General features: G+C 41.6%; 1 protein-coding gene across 8 annotated transcripts in view; it reads right to left on the reverse strand.

Moving 5' to 3' along the window:
- Positions 1-24,452, reverse strand: part of RGS22 (regulator of G protein signaling 22) — a 145,673-nt gene that overhangs the window by 62,002 nt on the left and 59,219 nt on the right. For all 8 annotated transcript variants that reach the window (XM_089336388.1, XM_089336386.1, XM_089336385.1 and 5 more), the window contains 3 exons: positions 18,126-18,240; positions 15,857-15,982; positions 14,652-14,753 (listed from right to left, as the gene is read on the reverse strand). In XM_089336388.1, coding sequence (XP_089192514.1) covers positions 14,652-14,753; positions 15,857-15,982; positions 18,126-18,240 — 343 coding nt within the window. The remainder of the gene's footprint in view (positions 1-14,651; positions 14,754-15,856; positions 15,983-18,125; positions 18,241-24,452) is intronic.

The following is a 24,452-nucleotide window of genomic DNA, read 5'->3' on the forward strand; positions in this document are numbered from 1 at the left end:
GGAGGAGGACTTCCAAATGTCAAAACTGCATCTAGCCAGGGTTGACGATACTGGAAAGACTTGAGGTTTGGTCTGAAATTGTTCATATAGATAAAATAGTGCACTACCATTGTTTTGTGTTTGTATAAAGGGTTGTCACCAAAAGAGAGATTTATTATGTGTTATTTTACAGTGCGTGAATAAGACTAAATAATAGCAGCTTTTGGCTCAAAAATGAGAATAAAGGGAATCATTCCCTGACTCCTACAGGTATTTGAAAAGGGGCTGATGACTATTTGAGAAAACGATCACCAATTGCTATCTTCTGTACAGAAGGAACTTACTCCTTGTTCAGTTCAGATGCTGTTATCTGGTTTGGTTTGGTTTGGTTTGGTTTGGTTTTGGTGGGGTGGGGTGAGGGAAGGGTAATGTTTTGCTTTAAACATGATTGAAGTTCTTGAGTAATTCCCTCTTTCCCACACTAGAGTGTGGGTTCTTTAAGCCAAGAACTTTGTCCTAATCATCTTCCTATTCACAGTACATTGCTTGGCACAAAACAAGTTCTCTGTGAATGTTAATAGACAAAAAACTGAGATTCTTAAAAGGTTATGATTCCATGTAGCATATTTTTATTTAACTGTAGTTTTAAACTCAGAATAAGTTCTAGTATTGGTGAAGTGAGTACCTACTGACCTAGGTAATTGATAGAATCTTGAGAACTGACCCTAATAATATTAGTATCATTTATTTATTCCATAGAGTACTCTATACAGCACCATGCTACACTACAAAATACTCCCACCTACACCATCTTGTGTGACCCTACCAGACGTTCTATGAGGTAGACTTGAATACTTTCATGTAACAGAGAGAGAAAGGCGCAGCATTGCTTCTGTATCTCCCAACTGAGCTCGATTTTGTCACTGGCTATGCAACCTTGACAAAGTTTACAATCCAGAAGCCTAGTTTCTTTTTATCTATAAAAGTTAGCATAAAAATATGTTATACTTATATATAAATTTTTAAAATATATTCAACAGCATGTACGTTTCTATTTTTCTATTCTACATTTCATTCTTTGTGTGCCCCTTTAAGGATTTTGGCACATATGCGGGTCTCAGGGTAATTTTTTCATAGTATGAGGGTCCAAGGCCTGGTCTCCTGTACCTGTGGCTCTTTTTGCTTTTGGTTTACCCCATGGCAGTCTCAGCATCGGTTCATGCTTAGTGCCATACTTTTTACCACACTCCTTAATCCTAAGCCCATGGTGATTTCCCTTACTATCTCAACCATGTATTTTTTTTATTTATTTTTTATTTTTTTGACAGGCAGAGTGGACAGTGAGAGAGAGAGAGAGAAAGGTCTTCCTTTGCCGTTGGTTCACCCTCCAATGGCCGCCGCGGCCAGCGCACCGCACTGATCCGATGGCAGGAGCCAGGTACTTCTCCTGGTCTCCCATAGGGTACAGGGCCCAAGCACTTGGGCCATCCTCCACTGCACTCCCGGGCCACACCAGAGAGCTGGACTGGAAGAGGAGCAACTGGGACAGAATCTGGCACCCCGACCGGGACTAGAACCTGGTGTGCCGGTGCCTCAAGGCAGAGGATTAGCCTAGTGAGCCTCGGCGCTGGCCTCAACCATGTATTTAAAAGGACATTTTTAAGGTTAGGCATCTTATCTAGCAGTTAAGAAGTTACTTGGAGGGGCTGGCACTGTCGTGTAGTGGGTAAAGCCACCGCCTACAGTGCTGGCATCCAATATGGACGTTGGTTCAAGTCCCAGCTGCTCCACTTCTGATCCAGTCTCTGCTATAGCCTGGGAAAGCAGAAGGTAATGGCACAAGTCCTTGGACCCCTGGACCCACATGGGAGACCTGGAAAAAGCTCCTGGCTCCTGGCTTCGGATTAGCGCAACTCTGGCCCCTGCGGCCAACTGGGGAGTGAACCATTGGATGGAAGACCTCTCTCTCTGCCTCGTCTCTTTCTGTGTAACTCTGACTACCAAATAAATAAATATAGCTTTAAAAAAAAAAGAAGAAGTTACTCGGGACACCAGCATCTGGGTTCAAGGCCCAGCTCTGCTCCTGATTCCCGCTTACTGCTAAATATGTACCGTGGGAGGCGGCAATGGTGACTCAGATACTTGGGTCCTATAATCACATGGGATGCTCAGACTGAATTTTTAGCGCCTGGCTTCAGCCTGGTCCAGCCTCGGCCATTGTGGGCATTTGGGGAGTGACCTAATGGATGGAAGATCTATCTATCTCTGCCTCTCTCTGCCTCACAACAAAATAGAATTAAAAGTTTAAAAAAGATACTGTATCTAATATTTGTAGCTATTTTATAGAGGAAAGGTTTTCAAGAAATCTAGGCAGCCAAAGCACCAGACAAGGAAGTTTGCAAGAAGCAGTCACATGTTTTCATATCTAATAGTGACAGTGAGTAACAGAAAAGCAAGTTTCCTTACACTTCTGAAGCCTAGGAAAGAAAAAAGCAGCCTGCTTATCATAGCCTGATTCCATGTAATATTAAAAAAATACCTCTAGAGAATTCATTATTGAGAGTTTGTCCTCATATGGTTTTAGTTGTCATTTGGCTAATTTCTCTTCTCTCCAAGATAAGAAACTAGCATTGAAAATGGGCCTAGCAGAAGCACCATAGATAAAAAAAAAAAAAACCAAAAAACCATTAAAGAGCTCATAATTCAAAATTACAAAACACAGAAGGAAAGAATCTACCATGTCAGCATAACCAATAAATAGCAGAACTAGTTCTTCCAAGAACTGCAACTCTTAGAACTACTGAATACGCGAGCAACCAGATTCTCAGGTGGCCCCCACGAACAGTCTCTCCCAGCATCATGCCCTCTCATAACCCTCTCTCCACAAGAGTAGACACACAGTGAGGTTTGCTTCCAACCAGCAGAGCGCAGCAACAGTGATGATCTATCTGATTACAAGTGCACGATCACATTACATCGGAGGGAAATGCCTGTTTCACTCGGAAACTCCCCCTCGCTGGCCTGGAGAAGCTACCATGTTGCAAGCTGCCGCATGGAGAGGGCTACCTGGCAAAGCGCTGAGGCTGGGCGTTAGCCGACAACCAGCAAGACACGGAGGCACCCGGTCTGGCAGCCTGCCAGGAACAGAAAGCTGCTAACCACGGGAACACTGAAGCAGATCCTTCCTCAGTCCACACCTAGACAAGAAATCAGTCCCAGCTGACAGCTTTATTACAGCCTTGCAGAGGACCCAGCAAAGCCACACCCAGTACCCTGACCCACATACACCATGAGATAATAAGTGTGTGCTGATTTAAGCTATAAACTTAGTGATAATATTGTTATATAAGAATAGGTAACTAGGGTCAGTGCTGTGGTGTAGCATGTAAAGCCGCTGCCTGCAGTGTCGGCATCCCATATAGGTGTTGGCTTGAATCCCGGCTGCTCCACTTCTGATCCAGCTCCCTGCTAATAAGCCTGGGAAAGCAGAGGAGGATGGCCCAAGTCCTTGGGTCCCTGCACCCATGAAGGATACCCGGAGGAAGCTCCTGGCTCCTGGCTTCGGACCAGTCCAGCTCTGGCCATTGTAGCCATTTGGGGAGCGGACGAGTGGATGGAAGATCACCCTCTCTGACTCTCCCTCTCTCTCTCTCTCTAACTCTGGCTTTCAAATAAATAAAACTTTAAAAAAAAATAGTTAACTTACACAGTTTCAGACTATAAAACATATTTAAAATTATTAAAGACATAAGAGAAATAAAATAAACAAGATAAAAGGGAAAAAAATCAAGAGTATTTGTAAAACGCAAATATAATGTTTATATATTATACAGTGTATATATCTTACATATATTCTCCAAAAAATGGAGAAGTAGAAAGACTGTCAGAAATATAGAGTATAGATTTTCCAGAACTGAAGAATAGCATGATTTCTCTAATTCTAAAAGCAACTTAAACCCAAGAATGATAATTGTAGTAAACACATTGAGGCAAGGTACAGAAATCAAATTCAAAGAAAATCACAAAAGCAAACAGTGAGGAGGAGCAACAGCAGACTTCAGTACGGCAACAGAAGCCAGAAGCCACAGCATAATATCTTCAAAGTGCTGCAGAAGAGCTGTCAACCAATTTCTACACTAAGCTAAATCACCATGACACAATAAAAGACACCTTCAGGGGTCGCTGCCTATAGTGCCAGCAGCCCAGATGGGCTCCACTTCCAATCCAGCTCCCTGCTATGGCCTAGGAAAGCAGTAGAAGATGGCCCAAGTCTTTGGGCCCCTGCACCTGCGTGGGAAACCCAGAAGAAACTCCTGGCTCCTAGCTTCAGATCGGCACAGCTCTGGGTGTTAGGGCCATCTGGGAAGTGACCAAGTAGATGGAAGACCTCTCTCTCTCTCTCTGCCTCTGCCTTTCTGTAACTCTGCCTTTCAAATAAATAAATAAATCTTTAAAAAAAAAAAAAAAGACACCTTCCGGCCGGCACCGTGGCTCACTAGGCTAATCCTCCGCCTGCAGCGCCTGGTACCCCGGGTTCTAGTCCCAGTTGGGGCACCAGATTCCATCCCGGTTGCACCTCTTCCAGTCCAGCTCTCTGCTGTGGCCCGGGAGTGCAGTGGAGGATGGCCCAAGTGCTTGGGCCCTGCACCCACATGGGAGACCAGGAGGACACACCTGACTCATGGCTGTGGGTCGGCGCTGTGCGCCAGCTGCAGCGGCCATTTGGGGGGTAAACCAACAGAAGGAAGACCTCTCTCTCTCTCTCTCTCACTCACTCACTCGCTATCTAACTCTGTCAAAAAAAATAAATAAAATAAAAAAAGACACCTTCAGACAAATAAAACCTGAGATATTTTTACCACTTGTAGGCCCTACTGAATCAACATCTAAGAGATATTCTTTAGAAATTAATCCTGTAGGAGAGAATGCAATGAAAGAGTAGTGGTCAGCGGCCGGCGCCGCAGCTCAATAGGCTAATCCTCCGCCTTGCGGCGCCGGTACACCGGGTTCCAGTCCCGGTCGGGGCTCTGGATTCTGTCCCGGTTGCCCCTCTTCGAGGCCAGCTCTCTGTTGTGGCCTGGGAAGGCAGTGGAGGATGGCCCAAGTGCTTGGGCCTTGCACCCCATGGGAGACCAGGAGAAGCACCTGGCTCCTGCCATTGGATCAGCGTGGTGCGCCAGCCGCAGTGCGCCAGCCGTGGCGGCCATTGGAGGGTGAAGCAACGGCAAAGGAAGACCTTTCTCTCTCTCTCACTATCCACTCTGCCTGTCAAAAAAAAAAAAAAAAAAAAAAAAATTGTAGTGGTCAGCAAAGGGTTTTCTTGTGAGTAAGCTGACAGATGCACTGATGGTACTAAAAACATTTATGACTGCTACTTGGAGGGTATTAAGCGAAATTAATACTTTTAATAAAAAGTATGTGTAAAACGGGCAAGGTATGATAGAATTAAAGCATTCTTAAGATCTTTGAATTGCTTAAGAGGAGAATCAAAATAATTCTTAATTTCAGACTTTGTTGATATCAATGTGCATGTTAAAATTGTATGAATAGGGGCCAGTGCTGTGGCGCAGTGTGTTAAAGCCCCGGTCTGCAGTGCCAGCATCCCATGTGGGTGCCGGTTTCAGTACCAGCTGCTCCACTTCTGATCCAGCTCTCTGCTATGGCCTGGGAAAGCAGTAGAAGATGGTCCAAGTCCTTAGGCCCCTGTACCCGTGTGGGAGACCGGGGGAATCTCCTGGCTCCTGGCTTCGGATCACCGTAGCTCCAGCCATCTGGAGAGTGAACCAGTGGATAGAAAGCCTTTCTTTTTTTTCTCTCTCTCTGCTTCTGCCTCTCAGTAACTCTGCCTTTTAAATAAATAAATAAATCTTTTAAAAAATTGTATGAGTAAAACTAGAAATATCAGTCCAGAGGAATAACATATAGAATATTATCATTACCAATATTCTACAGAACACAAAATCAAGGTTTATTAAAACTAACCAACTTGGAAACTGACTGATTTGTTCAATTAGTAACAAGACTATGATTTAAATTCATTTCTTTCAACCGCAACTTCTGTGACTTTTTTTCTTTTTCTGACCTACAGCATCTGATCTAGGTGATACATTCAAATAACATTACTTTCTGGAAGGCCAATTCAATAAGGCAAAATTTTTAGAGTGAAGCAAGAACTATTTACGTTAAGTGGCACTCTGTGGTAAAAGTTCTCTGTGTTCACCAGCAATCCTCTATTCCTTGTTTCCATTTCATGCTTACCTTCCCTCTTCACTCATTAATTCTACATTTTCCATACAATTCTTTTCCTGGACTCTAATTTTTACTGTTTTATTTTCATCCTCCTTCCTGTTTCTTATCTTAAAAATTTGTGCATGTCTTTCTCTCTCTATGTATGTATATTATATATGTATCACACATGCATACTAATTTTTAGAAAATATATTGATGCACTCGCATCATTGCAAATGGGGATAATAAATGGTACTTTCCTTGCACAGGCACTGAGAGGATTACTTGAGATAATACATGTCAAAAGCTATTTTTGGATGTTTTAAAATGTGTGCTTATTATTTCAGCAGACTGATTTTTTTCTAATTGTCACTTTAATTGAGTGATTGAGTTTCCCAATTCATGCAAGTAAGTCCATTTGTAGGTTAAATTTAATTATTGATTCACAAAACACGTATTTACTTTTTCCTGAATGTTAAATGTAATGTCAAGCAAGGTTTTGACCCCTTTGTTTTACCCAATGAACTGAAAGTTAGAAACAAATGCCAAAATTATGAGGAAGAGTTAGTACAATTCAGGTCATAAAGCATGATAATTAACACATCTGTTTGCCTTTGGAACATCTGGAAAAGCAACTACAAACTAATTCTCTTAAAAATTATTTAAGCATTTGTGGTAGATTCAGGTCTGGGGTTTTATTAATTATTGGTGAAGTCCTTTTATTTCTTCCTAGTAATCAGCATAGTAAAACACTAAGGCAGGGCCCGCACTGTGGCATAGTGAGTAAAGTCGCCATCTGCAGTGCCAGCATCCCATATGGGCACCAGTTCAAGACCTGGCTGCTCCACTTCCGATCCAGCTCTCTGCTATGGCCTGGGAAAGCAGTAGAAGATGGCCCAAGCCTTGGGCCCCTGCACTCATGTGGAAGACCAGGAAGAAGCTCCTGGCTCCTGGCTTTGGATCAGCACCGCTCGGCTGTTGCAGCCAACTGGGGAGTGAACCATGGGATGGAAGACCTCTCTCTCTCTCTCTCTCTCTCTCTCTCTCTCCCTCTGCCTCTCCTTCTCTGTGCAACTCTGACTTGCAAGTAAGTAAATAAATCTTTTAAAAACACACTGGTGTAAATTATGATAGAAATAAAAATTAACAAATATAATTGTAGTTTTCAAAGATAGATAGATAGATAGATAGATGCACATAGGTGACACCAACAGGATGGCTGACTAAGGGTGCCTGGCATGCTTCTGACAAAAAAGATCCAAAACAAAGAAAATGCCACAGCTATTCCACTGGAGCTTTTGAGGCCAGGTGCCAGAGAGCAGTGGGGACGTAGAAAGATGTGGTGGGGGCCTGGTGCCATGGCACAGTAAGTTAATTCTCTGCCTGTGGTGCTGGCATCCCATATGGGCATCGGTTCTAGTCCCAGCTGCTCCTTTTTAAATTCAGCTCTCTGCTGTGGCCTGGAAAAGCAGTAGAAGATGGTCCAAGTCCTGGAAGAAGCTCCTGGCTCCTGGCTTCGGATCCACTCAGCTCCGGCCGCTGCGGCCATCTGGGGAGTGAACCAATGGACGGAAGACATTTTTCTCTGTCTCTCCCTCTCATTGTCTGTAACTCTACCTCTCAAATAAATAAATAAAATCTTAAAAAAAAAAAAAAAGAATGATGTGGGGCACAGGGGCACCCAATGGCCTCACAAGGAAGGGAACTAAGCACACAGAATCTACTGACCTGTCTCTGGCAGAGAGAATCCAGAACCAAGGGACTCCACTCAATGGGAAAGGGTAAGCAGGAGGCCCACCCGCACCAGGGACACCTGCTGGAGAAGCCAGCAGCCCTCATAGGCACTCAATTGCCGGGAAATCCAGGCTGCCGCGTGCCCTGGGGAAAGAGCCCAGCCCAAGTTGTGCCCTTCCCTGCCCAGGCTCCTGCTGCATGGCTCCATCTGGAGACCTCACCCAAGTCCTGGTGAAGCAGACCGGAGGCTGCCACCAGCATCTCAGCCAGTCCCATCCTTCGGACCAGTTCAATGGCCCCACCCAACCTCCCACTCCGTGAGAAGCAGCTCAGCAGCCTGACCCTAGTGCCACACAACAAAGGCACCAGGGAAACAGCCTGGTAGCCCAGTCTGTCCTACTGCGGCTCCAGGGAGCAGCTGGGCAGTCCTCTTAGTGGCTTGGCTCATCCAGCACTGAATAAGCAGACAGATGACCCTACTCCACCCTTCATGCCAGGAAGCAGCAAAACAGCCTGCCCTGAGCAGGTCGGGTCCCCAGAGCCCTGCTAAGGCACACAGGCAGCCCAGGAACTTGACGGTCACCCTGCTTGGGGCCATCAGTGCAGCCCAGTCCACAGACACTAAAAGGTGCTCTGTCCCTGCTACCACACCAGTCACACCTTGCCTACACCAAAGAGGCCTTGGCCCCATGAGACCTGGGGAAACTAGCAGGTGCACCACGCCAGCTGCCGAGCACGCCATGCCCAGGGCTGCCAGCAATCTACCCTACCTAAGAGAGCTGCATCTAAGCTTGTGGAGCAATCCCACAAACCCCAGGCATTGCTGCCAGTGATCACAGGTGAAGGAAATACACGGACACTACACTATTACACCCCTCTGGAACCATATCCAATGCGGCCTACCCAACTGACACCCAAAGACACATCACCAGGTAAATGTCTTCTGGTATGAAGGCCATCCTATAAAACTGGTAAGGCAACTGGTTAACCAGCTGCCAAAACAACATGAAAAACCAAGATAATGACACTTCCCAAGGAACACAGTAACTTTCTAGCAACTGACACCAAAGAAAAGGAAACTGACAAATAGCCTGAAAAAGAATAAAAAGAAAATAATTATTATATAGAATCTTGATGAGATATAAGAAAATACTGACAGTTTAACAAATTAGGAATATAATTCATGATCCAAATGAGAGATTCAGAAAAGAGGTAATGATAATAAAAAAGAACCAAACATAAATCTTGGAGCCAAAGAACTCAGTAAATACAAAATACATCTGAGAACATGAACAATAGACCAGGTCATGAAGAAAAATAATTGTTAAGGTTAAAGACAGGTCTTTTGAGATAACCTAGACAGAAAATATAGGGGGAAAAAATTAAAAAGAATGAAGGAAGCCTATGAGACTTATGGGACATCACTAAACAAACATATTTGCATTTTGAGTATTGCAGAAGAAGAGAAGGAAGACCTTTCTCTCTGTCTCGCCCTCTCACTGTCCGTAACTCTACCTCTCAAATAAAATAAATAAAATCTTTAAAAAATTAAGTCAAAATTGTAAAAAGAAACAGAGGTTACCATTTAATGATAAAAACATCAATTCAACAACAGGAAATAACAATTGTAAACAATTATGCATCCAATTACACAAATATTTCTAGATCTGAAAGGAGAGAGAGACTCCAACATAATAATAGTTGAGGACTTCAATATCCCACTTTCATTGAAGCACAGATCATCCAGACAAAAAAAAAATGAACAAGGGGGGCCGGTGCTGTGGGGTAGCAGGTAAAGCCACTGCTTGCAGTGCCGGCATCCCATATGGGCACCAATTCTAGTCTCAGCTGCTCCTCTTCTGATCCAGCTCTCTGCTGTGGCCTGGGAAAGCAGTGGAAGATGGCCCAAGTGCTTGGGCCCCTGTATTTGCATGGGAGAACAGGAAGAAGCTCCTGCTCCTGGCTTTGGATCAGCGCAGTTCCAGCCATTGTGGCCAACTGGGGAGCAAACCAGCATGGAAGACTTCTCTCTTTCTTTTTGCCTCTTCTTCTCTCTCTGTGTAACACTGACTTTCAAATAAATAAATCTTAAAAAAATCAATAAGGAAACACTAAACTATACTGTAGATCAAATGGACTTAACATTTATGGCATATTTCATCCAACAGTTGCAGAATTCCCATTCTGTTAATCAGCACATGAAGCATTCTCTAGAATATACCATTTGTTAGGCCACAAAACAAGACTCAACAGTTGAAAAAGGTAAGTACCACACAGAGTGGCTTCTCTCACCACTATGAAATAAAAACTAGAAATAAAAAAAGGAACTTCAGAAATTGTACAAACACTGGAAATTGAATGACATATGACATATAATCAATGGTCAGTAAAGAAATCAAAAAGGAAACTTAAAAATTTCTTAAAGTAAGTGAAAATTTGAATACAACATACTAAAGTTACTGGCATACAGCAAAAGCAGTACTAACAAGGAAATTTATAACAGTAGGTGCCTACATCAAGAAAGAAAAACATTTCAAGTAAACAACATATTTATGCAACTCAAGGAACTAGAAAGGAAAGAACACTCCCCCCAAAAGCCTCAAAAGTAGTAACAAAGAAAAGCAAAGCAAACATAGAAGAACAATAATTTTGAAAAAAAAAAACAAAAACTACAGACATATCCCTAGTGAATAGAGATGCAAAAATTCTCAATAAAACACTTGCAAACTGAATTGAACAGCACCTCAAAGAGTTTACACACCTTGATCATGTGGGACTCATTCCACAGATGAAAACAGGACTCATCACATGAAAATCAACAGGTGTAATGTATCACATGAATAGAATGAAGTACAAAAATTTCAATAAATGTTAACATTTCTTTATGATGAAAGCCTCAAAAAAATTAAATGTAGGAAGGACATACTTCAATACAAAAAAAAAAGGTATATCCCACAGCTTACATCATACAGCTAATTTCATTTCCCTTAAAGAACATGAAAAGCATGTCCATTTTCACTACTCTTATTCAATATAGTATTGGGATTCTTAGAGCAATGAAGTAAGAAAAAGAAATAAACAGAATCCAAATAGGAAAGGAGGATTTCACCATCTTTGTAGACTGACATGATTTATACACAGAAAAACCTAAAGAAGTCACACACAGAACCTGCTCTAAATCATGTATGAATTCAGTAAGGTTGTACGATAGAAAATCAACACATAAAATCAGTACTACTTTAATATGTCAATTACAAAACTGCTGAGAAACTCCATTTACAACAGCTTCCAAAACAAGAAACACCTTAAGAATGAATGTAATCAAATAAGTGAATATTCTTTATAATGAAAATTACAAACATTAATGAAAGTACGGTACTGGCATAAAAACAACACATAGGCCGGCGCCACGGCTCACTAGGCTAATCCTCCGCCTGCGGCGCCGGCACACCGGGTTCTAGTCCCGGTCGGGGCGCCAGATTCTGTCCCGGCTGCCCCTCTTCCAGGCCAGCTCTCTGCTGTGGCCAGGGAGTGCAGTGGAGGATGGCCCAAGTGCTTGGGCCCTGCACCCCATGGGAGACCAGGAGAAGCACCTGGCTCCTGCCATCGGATCAGCGCAGCTCGCCGGCTGTAGCGCGCTGGCCGTGGTGGCTATTGGAGGGTGAACCAACGGCAAAGGAAGACCTTTCTCTCTGTCTCTCTCTCTCACTGTCCACTCTGCCTGTCAACAAAATTAAAAAAAAAAAAAAACATAAATCAATGTAACAGAAATTAAACAGGACTTTTTTTTAAAAAATGGAGAGACATCCCATGATAATGGATTAGAAGAATATTGTTACAATGTCCATACTATCCAAGGTGATTTACAGATTCAATACAATTCTATCAAAATACCAATGCTATTCTCCACAGAAACAGAAAAAAAAAAACTTAAAATCTGTATGGAACCACAAAAGACACCAAATAGATTAAGCAACCCTGAGTAGAAATAACAAAGTTGGAGGCATCATAATACATTACTTCAAAACATACCACAAAGCTATAGCAACCAAACAGCATGGTACTGGCATGAAAACAACACATAGACCAGTGTAGCAGAATAGAGAACAAAGAAATAAATCCTTGTATTTAGAGCTGATTATCAACAATGGCAGCAAGAACATACGTCAGAGAAAGGACAGTCTCTTTAATACATAAATGGTGCTGGAAAACTGAATATTTATATGCAAAAACAAACAACAAAAAAAATTAGACTCCCCTCTTGCATCTCTCCTCATACACAAAAATCAACTCTCAGTGGATTAAAGATTTTAAAATAAGGCCTGAAACTGAAACTATTAGAAGAAAACAGAGGAACTAGTACAGGACACTCATCTGGACAAAAAAAGAAGAAGAAAAGTTGGATGTGATCACAAATTACAGCAAAAATTAACAAATGGGATAACAAAAAAATAAAAAGGTTTTGCATAGCAAAGGAAGTGATCAGCAGATGTAGAATATCAGAAAATATTTGCAAACTATTCATCTGACACGGGATTAGTATCTAGGCTACACAAGGAACTCAAACAACTCAACTGCAGATAAACCAATAATCTGATTTGAAAATGGACAAGTGACATGAATTGACCTCTCTCAAAAGAACACACACACAAGTGGCAAACAAGTCCATGAAAAAATGCTCAATATCACTAATCAGCAGGGAATTTCAAATCAAACCTGTTATAATGGCTATTACCAAAAAGCTAACAACCAATGCTGACAAGAATGTGAAGGAAGGAGAGTTCTTCAATACTATTGGTAGGAATGTAAATTTGTACAACTGTTAGGGAAAACAGTAGATTTTCCTCAAAAACCTAGAAATTGAATTACATATAATCCAGCAATCCCACTACTGAGTGTAGCAAAGAAGGGCAAATATGGTTCACAATAAATTGTACATTTAGAGATATCCAGTAGAGAGGATTTGGAATGTCCCCAGTACAAAGAAATGATAATGTCTGAAGAATGGCTATGCCAAGTCCCTTGATCTGATCATTACACTTTGCATCCATGTATTGAAATGTCATACTGTACCTATACATATGCACAATTACTTGTCAACTAAAAATTTAAAAGAATTTAAATCAAAGTGCATTCTATGTAGAGTGGTAGATTCAAAGGTAGTTTTATTCTGGGGACACAATTAGTTTGAAAGATTTCACAGGGATGGAAGAAGGTACAAAAGACAGTAAAACCCATGAATCTTTCATTATATTACAGTGCTGTCTCACTGAAGTATGTATGTGATGTCAAAAAGCTGTAGTGTTGTCTGTGGTGGCAAGCTGGTCTCCAAATCTTAGTGCTGGTATGTGATCCCCCTGGCAAGCTGTTGTTAGAGTGAACAGCTTTTATTCCTACACTATGGTGTTAAGAGATAACTACTTCTTCCAAGCTCAAAAAGAAACTCCTCTTTTGTAAATGCATGGAAGTAGTTATTATTAACGAACATAGCCTCACTTAATTGAGCCTCTGAAGATCTTTGGAGGAGTACTCTTTGTAGTAATGAAAACAATAAAAATAACAGATGGTACTTGAGCACACAGGGGCCACAGGTTATAGAGAGGAGCACACATACAGAATCACAGGTAAAGTATTAACAGCAGAACGGTCAACTGTGTGGTCTCAGAAAGTGGTCTGGTTAATCAGAGATATAATTTTAGGATTTCATGGAGACAGATCTGGGCTCTTAGGAGCTGAGGCCTTATCCTCATGGTAAACAGCACAAAGCTCTATCGCTGATTTACAAAGCACATGAATGCCAGAGTCAGGGTGGTGGCCGTAAGAACATGCAGCAGGATGCTCTGATGTCCTGAGTAAGTTTATGAGATAATAAACGAGATGACCAAGCTAGTTTCCCCAGCACTGTTCAGGGGGAGGTCCTCTGGAGTGGGGTTATTCTGGATTCTAAGAATCATTTAAGTCATCAACAGATAGAGAAGTGATAAGCAGTTTTCTAGGCTTGGAGACTTCTCTCCATAAAAGATCAGAAGAACTTAAGAATAAAGAACTGGAAAGATAAGTCAGCTCAAGTCATAATTCTGTTCCCTCTCCTTCCTCCCCCAGAACAGGCCTCTCCATCTCCCTTTGCAGAGTATCCTCTGTTTCCCTCCTCTGTTTTATTTCCTTCCTCCTCTATTTGGCTTCGGGGTGGTCTTGAAACCTTCCTTCCCCACCCTGAGTGCCTGTCCCACAAGGCTACACTGGGCCTGCATCACAACACCCTTTCCTGCCCCTGAGACAGGTGAGCAGTCTCCTGTATCCAACAGCTGAGGTCTGCAGGCAGCTCAGAGAACACTGGTCACTGCCACCGCTTCCAATCATTTCAATGATTTACTACGAGTCTCCTCTCAGGGCTCTTTGAAAACACTCAGAACCAACCCCAAAAGGTATAAATTCAAAACAAAGATGAGATGTTCATTATTGGAAAAACAAGTAGTTGGCAGCAAAGCAAAATAAAGCAAACCAAATAAAATAGATAAAACTGGAGACCCACAGTCAGATCATAAAACAATATTCTGCTGACATTTAAATAAAGAAATCCCATGGCAACAATGTAACAGATGCCTTTTTTTGCCTGCAATCCCAGATTTCTCTTGTTTGGGGCTGGACACAAATTTCATTTCTCTTTGTACTTACAGCTTCACATGGAACCAACATTATTTACTACTTACTTGTGCTTGCTTGCATACTTTTAAAGGGTGAAGTGTTTCTTGGTAGAAAAGCTGATGATAAGCCTGTAGGTCAAACCAAAAGTACACACTGTTCTTCCATAACTGCAGATGGGAAAAGTACATAAATTATTACCACCCAGTTATTAAAGCTCTACAAAGCTTTAATTTCAAATAAATAATTGTTTAGCTCCTTACTGTTACCATAAATCAGGTTCAGTTAAGATGGTTTTAATCTTCTATCACAAACTGGCAATATACAAAATGTGCATTAGTATTATCACTAGCACACTATATTTTTGCATGTAATTTTGCTTTTTCTCTCATATGACTAGTCACTTAAACAGTAAGTATTCTAGTTAATGGCCAAAGACTTACCATATATTTTTGGCATGAAACCAAAATCTGAAAGTATTCTGATATATGTAAGGGCAAATGTATACCACAGCAGAATTATTACTCTAATAATTGAGCCAATTAATATTTTTCATCTGTGCAAAATGAAAACTGATTTTTTAAAAACAAGATAATTTTGGCATTCTTTATTGTAATCTGCAATGGATAGAATTAAAAATTAAAGAATCAACAGATATTAACTCTGAATTTAAAAAATATTACATTGAAATAAATTTATCTGAAAATAAACCATTGTTAGTAATACAAATCAATCCTTTTCTGTATTTTATTTTTCTTAGTAATTTTACTAGGATGGAAAACTAAAGAGAATTATAATTGAGATGCTTAGATTTTTACTAAGTATTGATATAAATTTTCTTAGCAGGTATGGAAATTTAAATACCAAATATTATTTGGGTACTGAATTGTTTCAATATTTTTTAAAGATTTATTTATTTTACTTGAAAGCAGTTACAAAGATAGAGAGTGAAAAAGAAAAAGAGAGAGAGAGAGAATATCAGTCTTCCATCCTCTGGATCACTCCACAAATGGCTGCAAAAGGCCGGGACTGGGTGGGCTAAGTCAAAGCCAGGAGCCAGGAATCCATCCTGGTCTTCCACCTTGGTACAGGGACCCAAGCACTTGGGCACATTAGCTGGGAGCCTGATCAGAAGTGAAGTGGAGCAGCCGGGACTTAAACTAGCGCCCATATGGGACGCCAGCATCAGCAGCAGTAGCCACTGAGCCACAATGCCAGCCTCCACCACTTAATTTAAATAAAGAAAAATTACATGTAAAGAATTATTTTCTACCTTGTTCCCTGAATGCTCGCAAAATTTAGTAAAAAAGAATCCAGCTCTATTTTCTACATACAAAGATTGCAACAAATTTTCCATGTCAAATCCTCCTAAGGCACCAACATCTGAGGTGGCTTTAACCTAGGGAACAAAACAGAAGTCCATTATCTACCGGAAAACACTGTAATTTTTTTAGTGGCATGGCACAACATGGCTTCACAGATTCTGCCAGACTATCATTTTCTCACTAGTTTATTTTGGTTTTGTCCTACAAATGCAATTATTAATGCAATATGCTTGCATCTGTCATGTAAGTTCATTTATGAAGCCCAATTATAGCAGAATTCTTTTAATTATAAACCAATCTGATCTCAAGCCTAATACTGAAGCAACTTCCCAACCTCAATTATTTTCATGTTTCAGACAGAGTGATACCACTTTAGGAGTCTTCCAAATCACAGTTGGTGGCCTCCTTCCTACATATTTACTGTTATTTTAGCCTTGAGGTGCTGCTATGACAGCTACAAGAGGGTTATAAAAAGAATGCTCTCCAAGGCCTCTCAGTGCTGCTCATTAACTGTCCTTAGGGGGGCTCCTCCCTGGACAGTCTCACCCCATGCAGGTCATGGCCTGTGGAGAGTAAACGGCAGTATAAGTTCTCATAAAACAGCTGTTTATGGCTTCTCTGCCAACAATGCTGGCAGCCCTAATATCTTTCTTGAAACACAGAGAGCCGGCTATTTCTGCAAGCACAGGAGTGGCCCCAGAATAGGAACCGGTATCTGCTATTCACATGCGTATCTTGCTATTTGTTTTGTATAACTCAGAATAGGAACCCGTATCTGCTATTCACATGCGTATCTTGCTATTTGTTTTGTATAACTCAGAATAGGAAACGGTATCTGCTATTCACATGCGTATCTTGCTATTTGTTTTGTATAACTCAGAGTTCCTTGCGATCTGACCCAAGTATAATGTGAACAATTTGGAGTGTAAGTAAGCTTCCAGCTTTTTCCCTGTCATACTGTCTCTCTGCCTTCCTCTTTATCTGATTGATAAACAAATTGAGGCGAGAACTTAATGTTTTTATGATGTTTAACTATAAGCATTCCAAACCAAAAAAAAAAGAAAAAACACATTATTTTAGTAAGAACAAAATCCTAATTAGAAGAAAATGAAATATTTGCTTAGAACAATACAGTTAGACAAAATTATAGCTAAATGTTCAGATTTGCCTTACACTGCTGCAGTTTCTACCTAAATGATACAATCCTTGGTGAATATGAAATTTTTACCTAGAATTGACACATTAAATCCACATCAACAGGGTAACCACCCTCTGGAAATACCGTGCTTTTTAAAAATCCTATACTTCTGAGCCCAAACCCCTCCACTCTAAAGGCAGGATGCAGCCCCGTGTCTGTGTCCCTTAGCCCATGGTATTCCCGCCTTCCTTTTATCAAAAGGAATTCACTAAATTGAGGGAGTGGTCCAGCTGGCCTGACAAGGTTCCAATCAATGGACTCAAGTAATTTGCTTGTCCAGTAGATAGATGCAAAACTTGAGGTCAGTACTGTCTGGAAGTGTTTGTTTAGGGAACTCCAAGACTGGGGCAGAATGTGACTGCCACCTGCACATAACTCTCAGAGCAAGTGAAGCCCACCTGGCCCTCATAAATTCCCTCAACAGCAGGTATCACTGACCAATCAAAGGAGGGTCATGAGCACCACTAATGAACCAGGATCTTGGACACCAGCTGATCACACACCTTGCAACCCCGATTTCAATCTAAAAGAACCTTCACCCCTAACTACTAACTACTCGGGGAGCCTGGGAATTAATGAGCTGCCTGGCTCCTTGTCCTGCACTTTGCAATACATACCTTCTTCCACTACCCCATGCCAGTGATTGATTTCTGTGCATTAGGTGAGTGCACCTGGTACAGGGATTCTATGACAACACCTTCAACTAGTTTGGAGTATTGTCTGGCAACAACATCAAATATCACTTTTACCACATTAAGACACTAGAGGATCTTATTTTGTGTCTGAGGTCTCATCATACCCAAAGTGGGACACAGTTTCAGTAATCAATGCAGTATACAGCAGCCACCATACAATAAAAGAAAACTAAAGGGAAAATTTTGTGTAAATATCCTTTTGCGAGGAAAAATAAAATGTGTTACTTAGTAAATATTAAGGTAAATCAATAAAAATTCTCTAAAATCAGGGAAAATTGGTCAGTGAAACTAGGAACCAGGTTCTCCAGTTCTTAAAATACTTACCTTTTGTTCTTCTGTGTAAGTGTATCTTCTATCCAGCTGGGGCTTCAGACATTCAGAAATGTCAGTAAAAGATGTTAAACGAACAACTTTGCTGTTTTTTGAGACGGGCTTTGACCTAAATTATAGGGATGAGAACTTTCTGATCAACAAGTAAATTCTGAGTACTTTGCTATACGCAGCACACCTGAGGAGAGCTTCTGAGCAAAGCGAGGGGATCCGAAGTGAACACCACACACACCCGCTCCAGCCCTGGAGACAGGTCTGAGAAAACGAGGCCTCGCTACGCAGAAAGACAATCCTCAGAATCACTGCTCATTGAATGAGATAGAGTGTATGTGACAGGCCAGCGCCGCGGCTCACTAGGCTAATCCTCCGCCTGCGGCACCAGCACCCCGGGTTCTAGTCCCGGTCGGGGTGCCGGATTCTGTCCCGGTTGCCCCTCTTCCAGGCCAGCTCTCTGCTGTGGCCTGGGAGTGCAGTGGAGGATGGCCCAAGTGCTTGGGCCCTGCACCCCATGGGAGACCAGGAGAAACACCTGGCTCCTGCCTTTGGATCAGCGCAGTGCGCCGGCCACAGCTCGCCAGCCGTGGCGGCCACTGGAGGGTGAACCAACGGAAAAGGAAGACCTTTCTCTCTCTTTGTCTCTCTCTCTCTCTGTCCACTCTGCCTGTCAAAAAAAAAAAAAGAGTGTATGTGATAGACAATAAAATTACTGGAATGGATAATAAATACTATGGGAGTGTTAGAATGAGAAGTCTTGTTGAGTTGTATTAGCGGGAAAAAGAAATGAGTTTCCTTCTGAAAAATTAGTAGGATATATATTCTGTGTATGTATCTTTGTGTGCAGGAGGTTATTTTTTAGATAAGGAGAATAGTGAGAAACAAATGAAGATAGGTAGGAAAGTCCTTGCTTAAAAATGCAGCAGAATTAATGGGCTCAAAGCATGAAGACACTAACAGTTAAGAGCACACTAAATACCGTATATCATAGATTATGCTAAATGCAACTTCTAATATTTAATTCTCACAAGAAGTGGGATTCCTAAGGGATTATAAGGGTATTCTGGGGTGAGCTAATAAAAGATTTTGAACTAGTGACTCTAGACATTATCTTTTTACATTGTCCTATCCCACTCCTTCCACACCCTACTGCAATTATTGCAAATCTTATTTTCCAGTGCCATAAAACATGCCTGCTCTACCTCAACAACACACTTCCACTCCAGTCCATGAGCAGGTCGCCCTGCAAATTCTCCCCCAACAAAATGCAGGAACAACATCTTGAGTTGCCACTACACCCATGCAGCAGACATGGTTCGTTGGCTGACCCAACACCCATTCCCAAGGTCATGCTTCTATATCCAGCATGACTGAGTTTCTGAAGCTAAACATTCACTTTCCAAGACTCCCTTGCAGAGAAGGGGTAACCATGTGATTCAGCTGTGACTAATGAGATATAAAATGAAATTTGCTGGGGAGTTCCTAAGAAGTGTGTTGTGCTGACAAAACGGTCAGGGTTCATGGAAACTGTGATTCTCCCTTCTTTCTGACTTGAAAGCCTGCACCACTGATCATGAAGGAAGGCCCAGGCTCCAAAACTTTTGATTCACTGAACCAATACTGGCAGTTGTCTGCCCTCAGATTTCCTGGTAGGTCAGAAAAATAAGCTCAATACAACTAAGCCATGGCTAGTCAGGTTTATTATTTGCAGCTGAAAGCATTCTTAAATAATCAATGAACATTTTCACCCACATCCATCATTTTTTCTTTCTATCTTGTCTCAGAAAGAGGAGCCCTACCTCCAGGCCACGGTTAATCCCAATCCCTTAGTTCTTTAATCCTTCCCCCATTCCCTTTTGGAAATGGAGCACTTCTTTCTTTCTCAGGTGTCTTCAACTTCTCCATTTCCACTGGGTTCTAGTCTGTGTGTATCAATGGATCAAATCTCCTCTACCTTAACAATACCTTTTCTGACGAAAACAGAAACATACCAAAATGTATGGGGTGTAGATAAAGAGGTGCTTAGATATTTGAGAGCTGTGGAAGCCAATATTAGAAAAGAAAAATATCTCAATAAAGTAACCTTCCACCTTAAAAAAAATAGAAAATGAACAAATTAAACTCAAAACAAGCTGAAGGAAAGAAACAATAAATATCAGAGTAGAAATAAATGAACCAGAAAAACAAAAGGAAAACGACTAGTGAAACCAAAAGTTGGCTCTTTGAAAAAATCAATATTGTCAAAACTTTTGTTAGACTAACCAAAAAACAAAGAGGAGTCACATCACTTGAATCACAAATAAAAAACACGTCACTACTAACTCCATAGAAATAGAAAGGATTGTGAAGGAATACCATGACTGACTGTATGCCAAGAAATAAGGTAAATGGATTACATGGACAAATTCCCTGAAAAAGAAAAACTGCCAAAAATGACTATAAAAAAACACAAAACCCGAATAGTTCCAATCAAAAGATTAAATTAATAACTTTAGATCACTGCACACAGAAAAAGCCCAAGTCCAGAATTCTTCACGGTATATTCTTACCAACACATAAAGAACTAACAGCAATTCTTCACTAATTCTTCCAAAAATTAAAAGAGGAAAGGACACTTCTCATTTATTCTATCAGGGCGTATCACTCTGTGACACTAAAGCCAAAGATATTACAAGAAAAGGAAACTATGGATCAACAGCCTTCATGAATATAGAAACAAATGCCCTCAACAAAATACTAGCAAGCTGAATCCACAGAGATTTAAAAACTATCACACACCAGAGCAAATGAGGCTTATCTCAGCAATGAAAAGGCAGTTATCATCCAAATATCAAGGAGTGCACATCACATTATGGATAAACATCAAGAGCCACATGGTCTCCTCAACAGATGCAGAAAAGGCATTTGATGAATCCAACGCACATTCATGATTTAAAAGCCAAACAAAATCCTTCCTTAACATGATGGAGAATCTAGGAAAAAACCTACAGCTCACACCACACTTAGTGTTAAAACTGGGAACAAGACAAGAAGGTCTGTACTTTTTTTTTATAGAAAGCTTTTATTTAATAAATGTAAATTTCATAAGTACAACTTTTAGATTTTACAAGTTCTCCCCCCCACCTCCAAACCGTCCCACCTCCTATTCCCTCTCCCATCCCATTCTTCATTAAGATTCATTTTTAGTTATCTTTATATAAAGATCAACTCTATACTGAGTAAAGAGTTCAACAGTTTGCACCCACACAGACACACAAAGCATAAAGTACAGTTGGAAGACTAGTTTTACTGTTAATTCTCATAGTACAGCACATTAAGGACAGAGGTCCTACATGGGGAGCAAGTGCACAGTGACTCCTGTTGTTGATTTAACAACTGACACTCTTATTTATGATGTCAGTGATCACCCAAGGTACTTGTCATGAGCTGCCAAGGCTATGGAAGCCTCTTAAGTCCACAAATTCCAACCTTATTTAGACAAGGGCCATAATCAAAGTGGAAGTTCTCTCCTTCCTTCAGAGAAAGGTACCTCAGAAGGTCTGCTCTTACCACCTCTACTCATCATTGTACTCTACGGTCTAACCACAGCAAAAGGTATCCTGATCTAAAAGAAAAATTAAAACACTCCTTCTACTCAGACTATATGTTTTTTTTTTTTTTTTGACAGGCAGAGTGGACAGTGAGAGAGAGAGACAGAGAGAAAGGTCTTCCTTTGCCATTGGTTCACCCTCCAATGGCCACCATGGCCAGTGCGCTGCAGCCGGCGCACCGCGCTGATCCAATGGCAGGAGCCAGGTGCTTATCCTGGTCTCCCATGGGGTGCAAGGCCCAAGTACTTGGGCCATCCTCCACTGCACTCCCTGGCCACAGCAGAGAGCTGGCCTGGAAAGAGGGGCAACCGGGACAGAATCCGGAACCCCGACTGGGACTAGAACCCGGGGTGCTGGTGCCGCAGGCGGAGGATTAGCCTAGTGAGCCGCGGCACCAGCTCAGACTACATGTTCTTATACAGAAAAATAAGAGATTCAGACAAAAGATTAAAATTAATTTAGTAAGACCACAGGGCATAAAATAACTATAAAAATCAATGTACGTAGGGCCTGTATTGTGGCAGAGTGGGTAAATTTACCACCTATGACGCTGGCATACCATATGGGCACCAGTTCATGTGTCAGTTGCTCCACTTCCAATTCAGCTCCCTAATAATGTGCCTAGGAAAATAATGGAAAATGGCCCAAGTGTTTGGGCTCTTGCAACCAACATGGGAGACCCAGATGAAGCTCCTGGCTCCTGGCCTCAGCAGGGCTCTACCCTGGCTATTGTGGCTATCTGGGGAGTGAACCAGTGGATTAAGATCTCTCTGGCCGGCACCGTGGCTCACTAGGCTAATCCTCTGCCTGCGGTGCCAGCATCCCAGGTTCTAGTCTCGGTTGGGGCACCAGTTCTGTCCCGGTCACTCCTCTTCCAGTCCAGCTCTCTGCTGTGGCCCGGGGGGTACAGTGGAGGATGGCCCAAGTCCTTGGGCCCTGTACTCCATGGGAGACCAGGAGGAAGTACCTGGCTCCTGGCTTTGGATCGGTGCAGCACATAGGTTGTAGTGGCCATTTAGGCGGTGGACCAATGGAAGGAAGACCTTTCTCCCTGTTTCTCTCTCTCTCACACTGTCTAACTCTGCCTGTCCAAAAAAAATCTGTCTCTCCTTTCAAATAAATCTTTTTTAAAAAACATCAGTGTACTTCTATACAACAACAATGAACAATCCAAAAATGGCATTAAGAAAACATTTCCATTTACAATAGCTTCAAAAAGAATAAAAATACTTAGGAATAACTTTAACAAAAATACTTTCCCCTAAATCAATAACTTTTAACTAAGATTCTAATTAACTCCAAATATGTATATTGAATTTTTCAAAAGGTAAACTGTGAAATACTACTCAGTAATAAAAGGCACAACTATGGATACATGCGAAAACTTAAATAGATCTCAAGAGAATTACACTGAGAGGAAAAAAGTCAGTGTCCAAGTTTGCATATTCATGATTCTATAACATCCTTGTTTTAAACTTTTACCTAACACACAATACTTGTACCTATTTGTGAGGTACAAAGTTATATTTTCATGTAAGTATACAAAGTATAATGACCTAATCAGGCAACTGGTATATCCACCATCTCAAACTTTTTTTTTTTTATTGGGCTGGGAACATTCAAAATCCTCCTTCCTGGCTGGCGCCGCGACTCAATAGGCTAATCCTCCACCTTGCGGCGCCGGCACACAGGGTTCTAGTCCCAGTCGGGGTTCCGGATTCTGTCCCGGTTGCCCCTCTTCCAGGCCAGCTCTCTGTTGTGGCCCCGGGAATGCAGTGGAGGATGGCCCAAGTGCTTGGGCCCTGCACCCCATGGGAGACCAGGATAAGCACCTGGCTCCTGCCTTCGGATCAGCGCAGTGTGCCGGACGCGGTGGCCATTGGAGGGTGAACCAACGGCAAAGGAAGACCTTTCTCTCTGTCTCTGTCTCACTGTCCACTCTGCCTGTTAAAAAAAAAAAATCCTCCTTCCTAACTATTTTGAAATCCACAATTGTGGTCAACCCTCGTTACCCAACGAAATAGTCTCATGATGACAAAATCATAGCTAGAAAATGCAGTAGTGGTTGCCAGTAGCTGGAGGAAGGGGGAGTGGGAGATGTAGCTGTGACTATGAAATGGTAGTACAATGGATCCTTGCAACAAAACTGTTTACTGTCTCAACTCTGGTGACAGTCAAATCAAAGTACAGCTGTGATGAAATGGGACAGAATTAACACACACAAACACACACACACACACAAGGGCATATAAAATGTATGAAATTTGGCAAGGAAGATGGATTGTATAAATGTCAACTTCCTGGTTCCATATTATGGTACGATTATGTAAGACATTATCACTAAGGATTCTGAATGAAGGGTATATGGCATCTCTCTTATTATTTCTTAAAACTATGTGTACCCATAATTATCTCAAAATGAAAGTGAGAAGAAGAGCAGACTATACTAATTGGTTCTTCTTCATCTCTAACATATCCTTTAAGCTACTGTCATCAGGCTTCTGATGCTTGCATTTATCTTTGTAACAGTACCACTAACTGTCACTGACCCACAATACAGAACGCTTGCTGCTATTATCTTGACTACTCTGCAACATTTAACCTCCTCCTGAAAGTCTTCCCTCGCTAGGCTTCCAGGATACCACCCTTTCCTCTCTTGGGCATCTTCCACCTCAGATGCCTCTTTCTTGTCCTCCTCTTCAGATTATTTATTCTCTGCCTTTATTGTAAAGCTTGA

This window comes from Oryctolagus cuniculus, chromosome 6 (genome assembly GCF_051225735.1).
Source record: "Oryctolagus cuniculus isolate XC-2025 breed Fujian yellow rabbit chromosome 6, ASM5122573v1, whole genome shotgun sequence".
NCBI lineage: Eukaryota > Metazoa > Chordata > Mammalia > Lagomorpha > Leporidae > Oryctolagus > Oryctolagus cuniculus.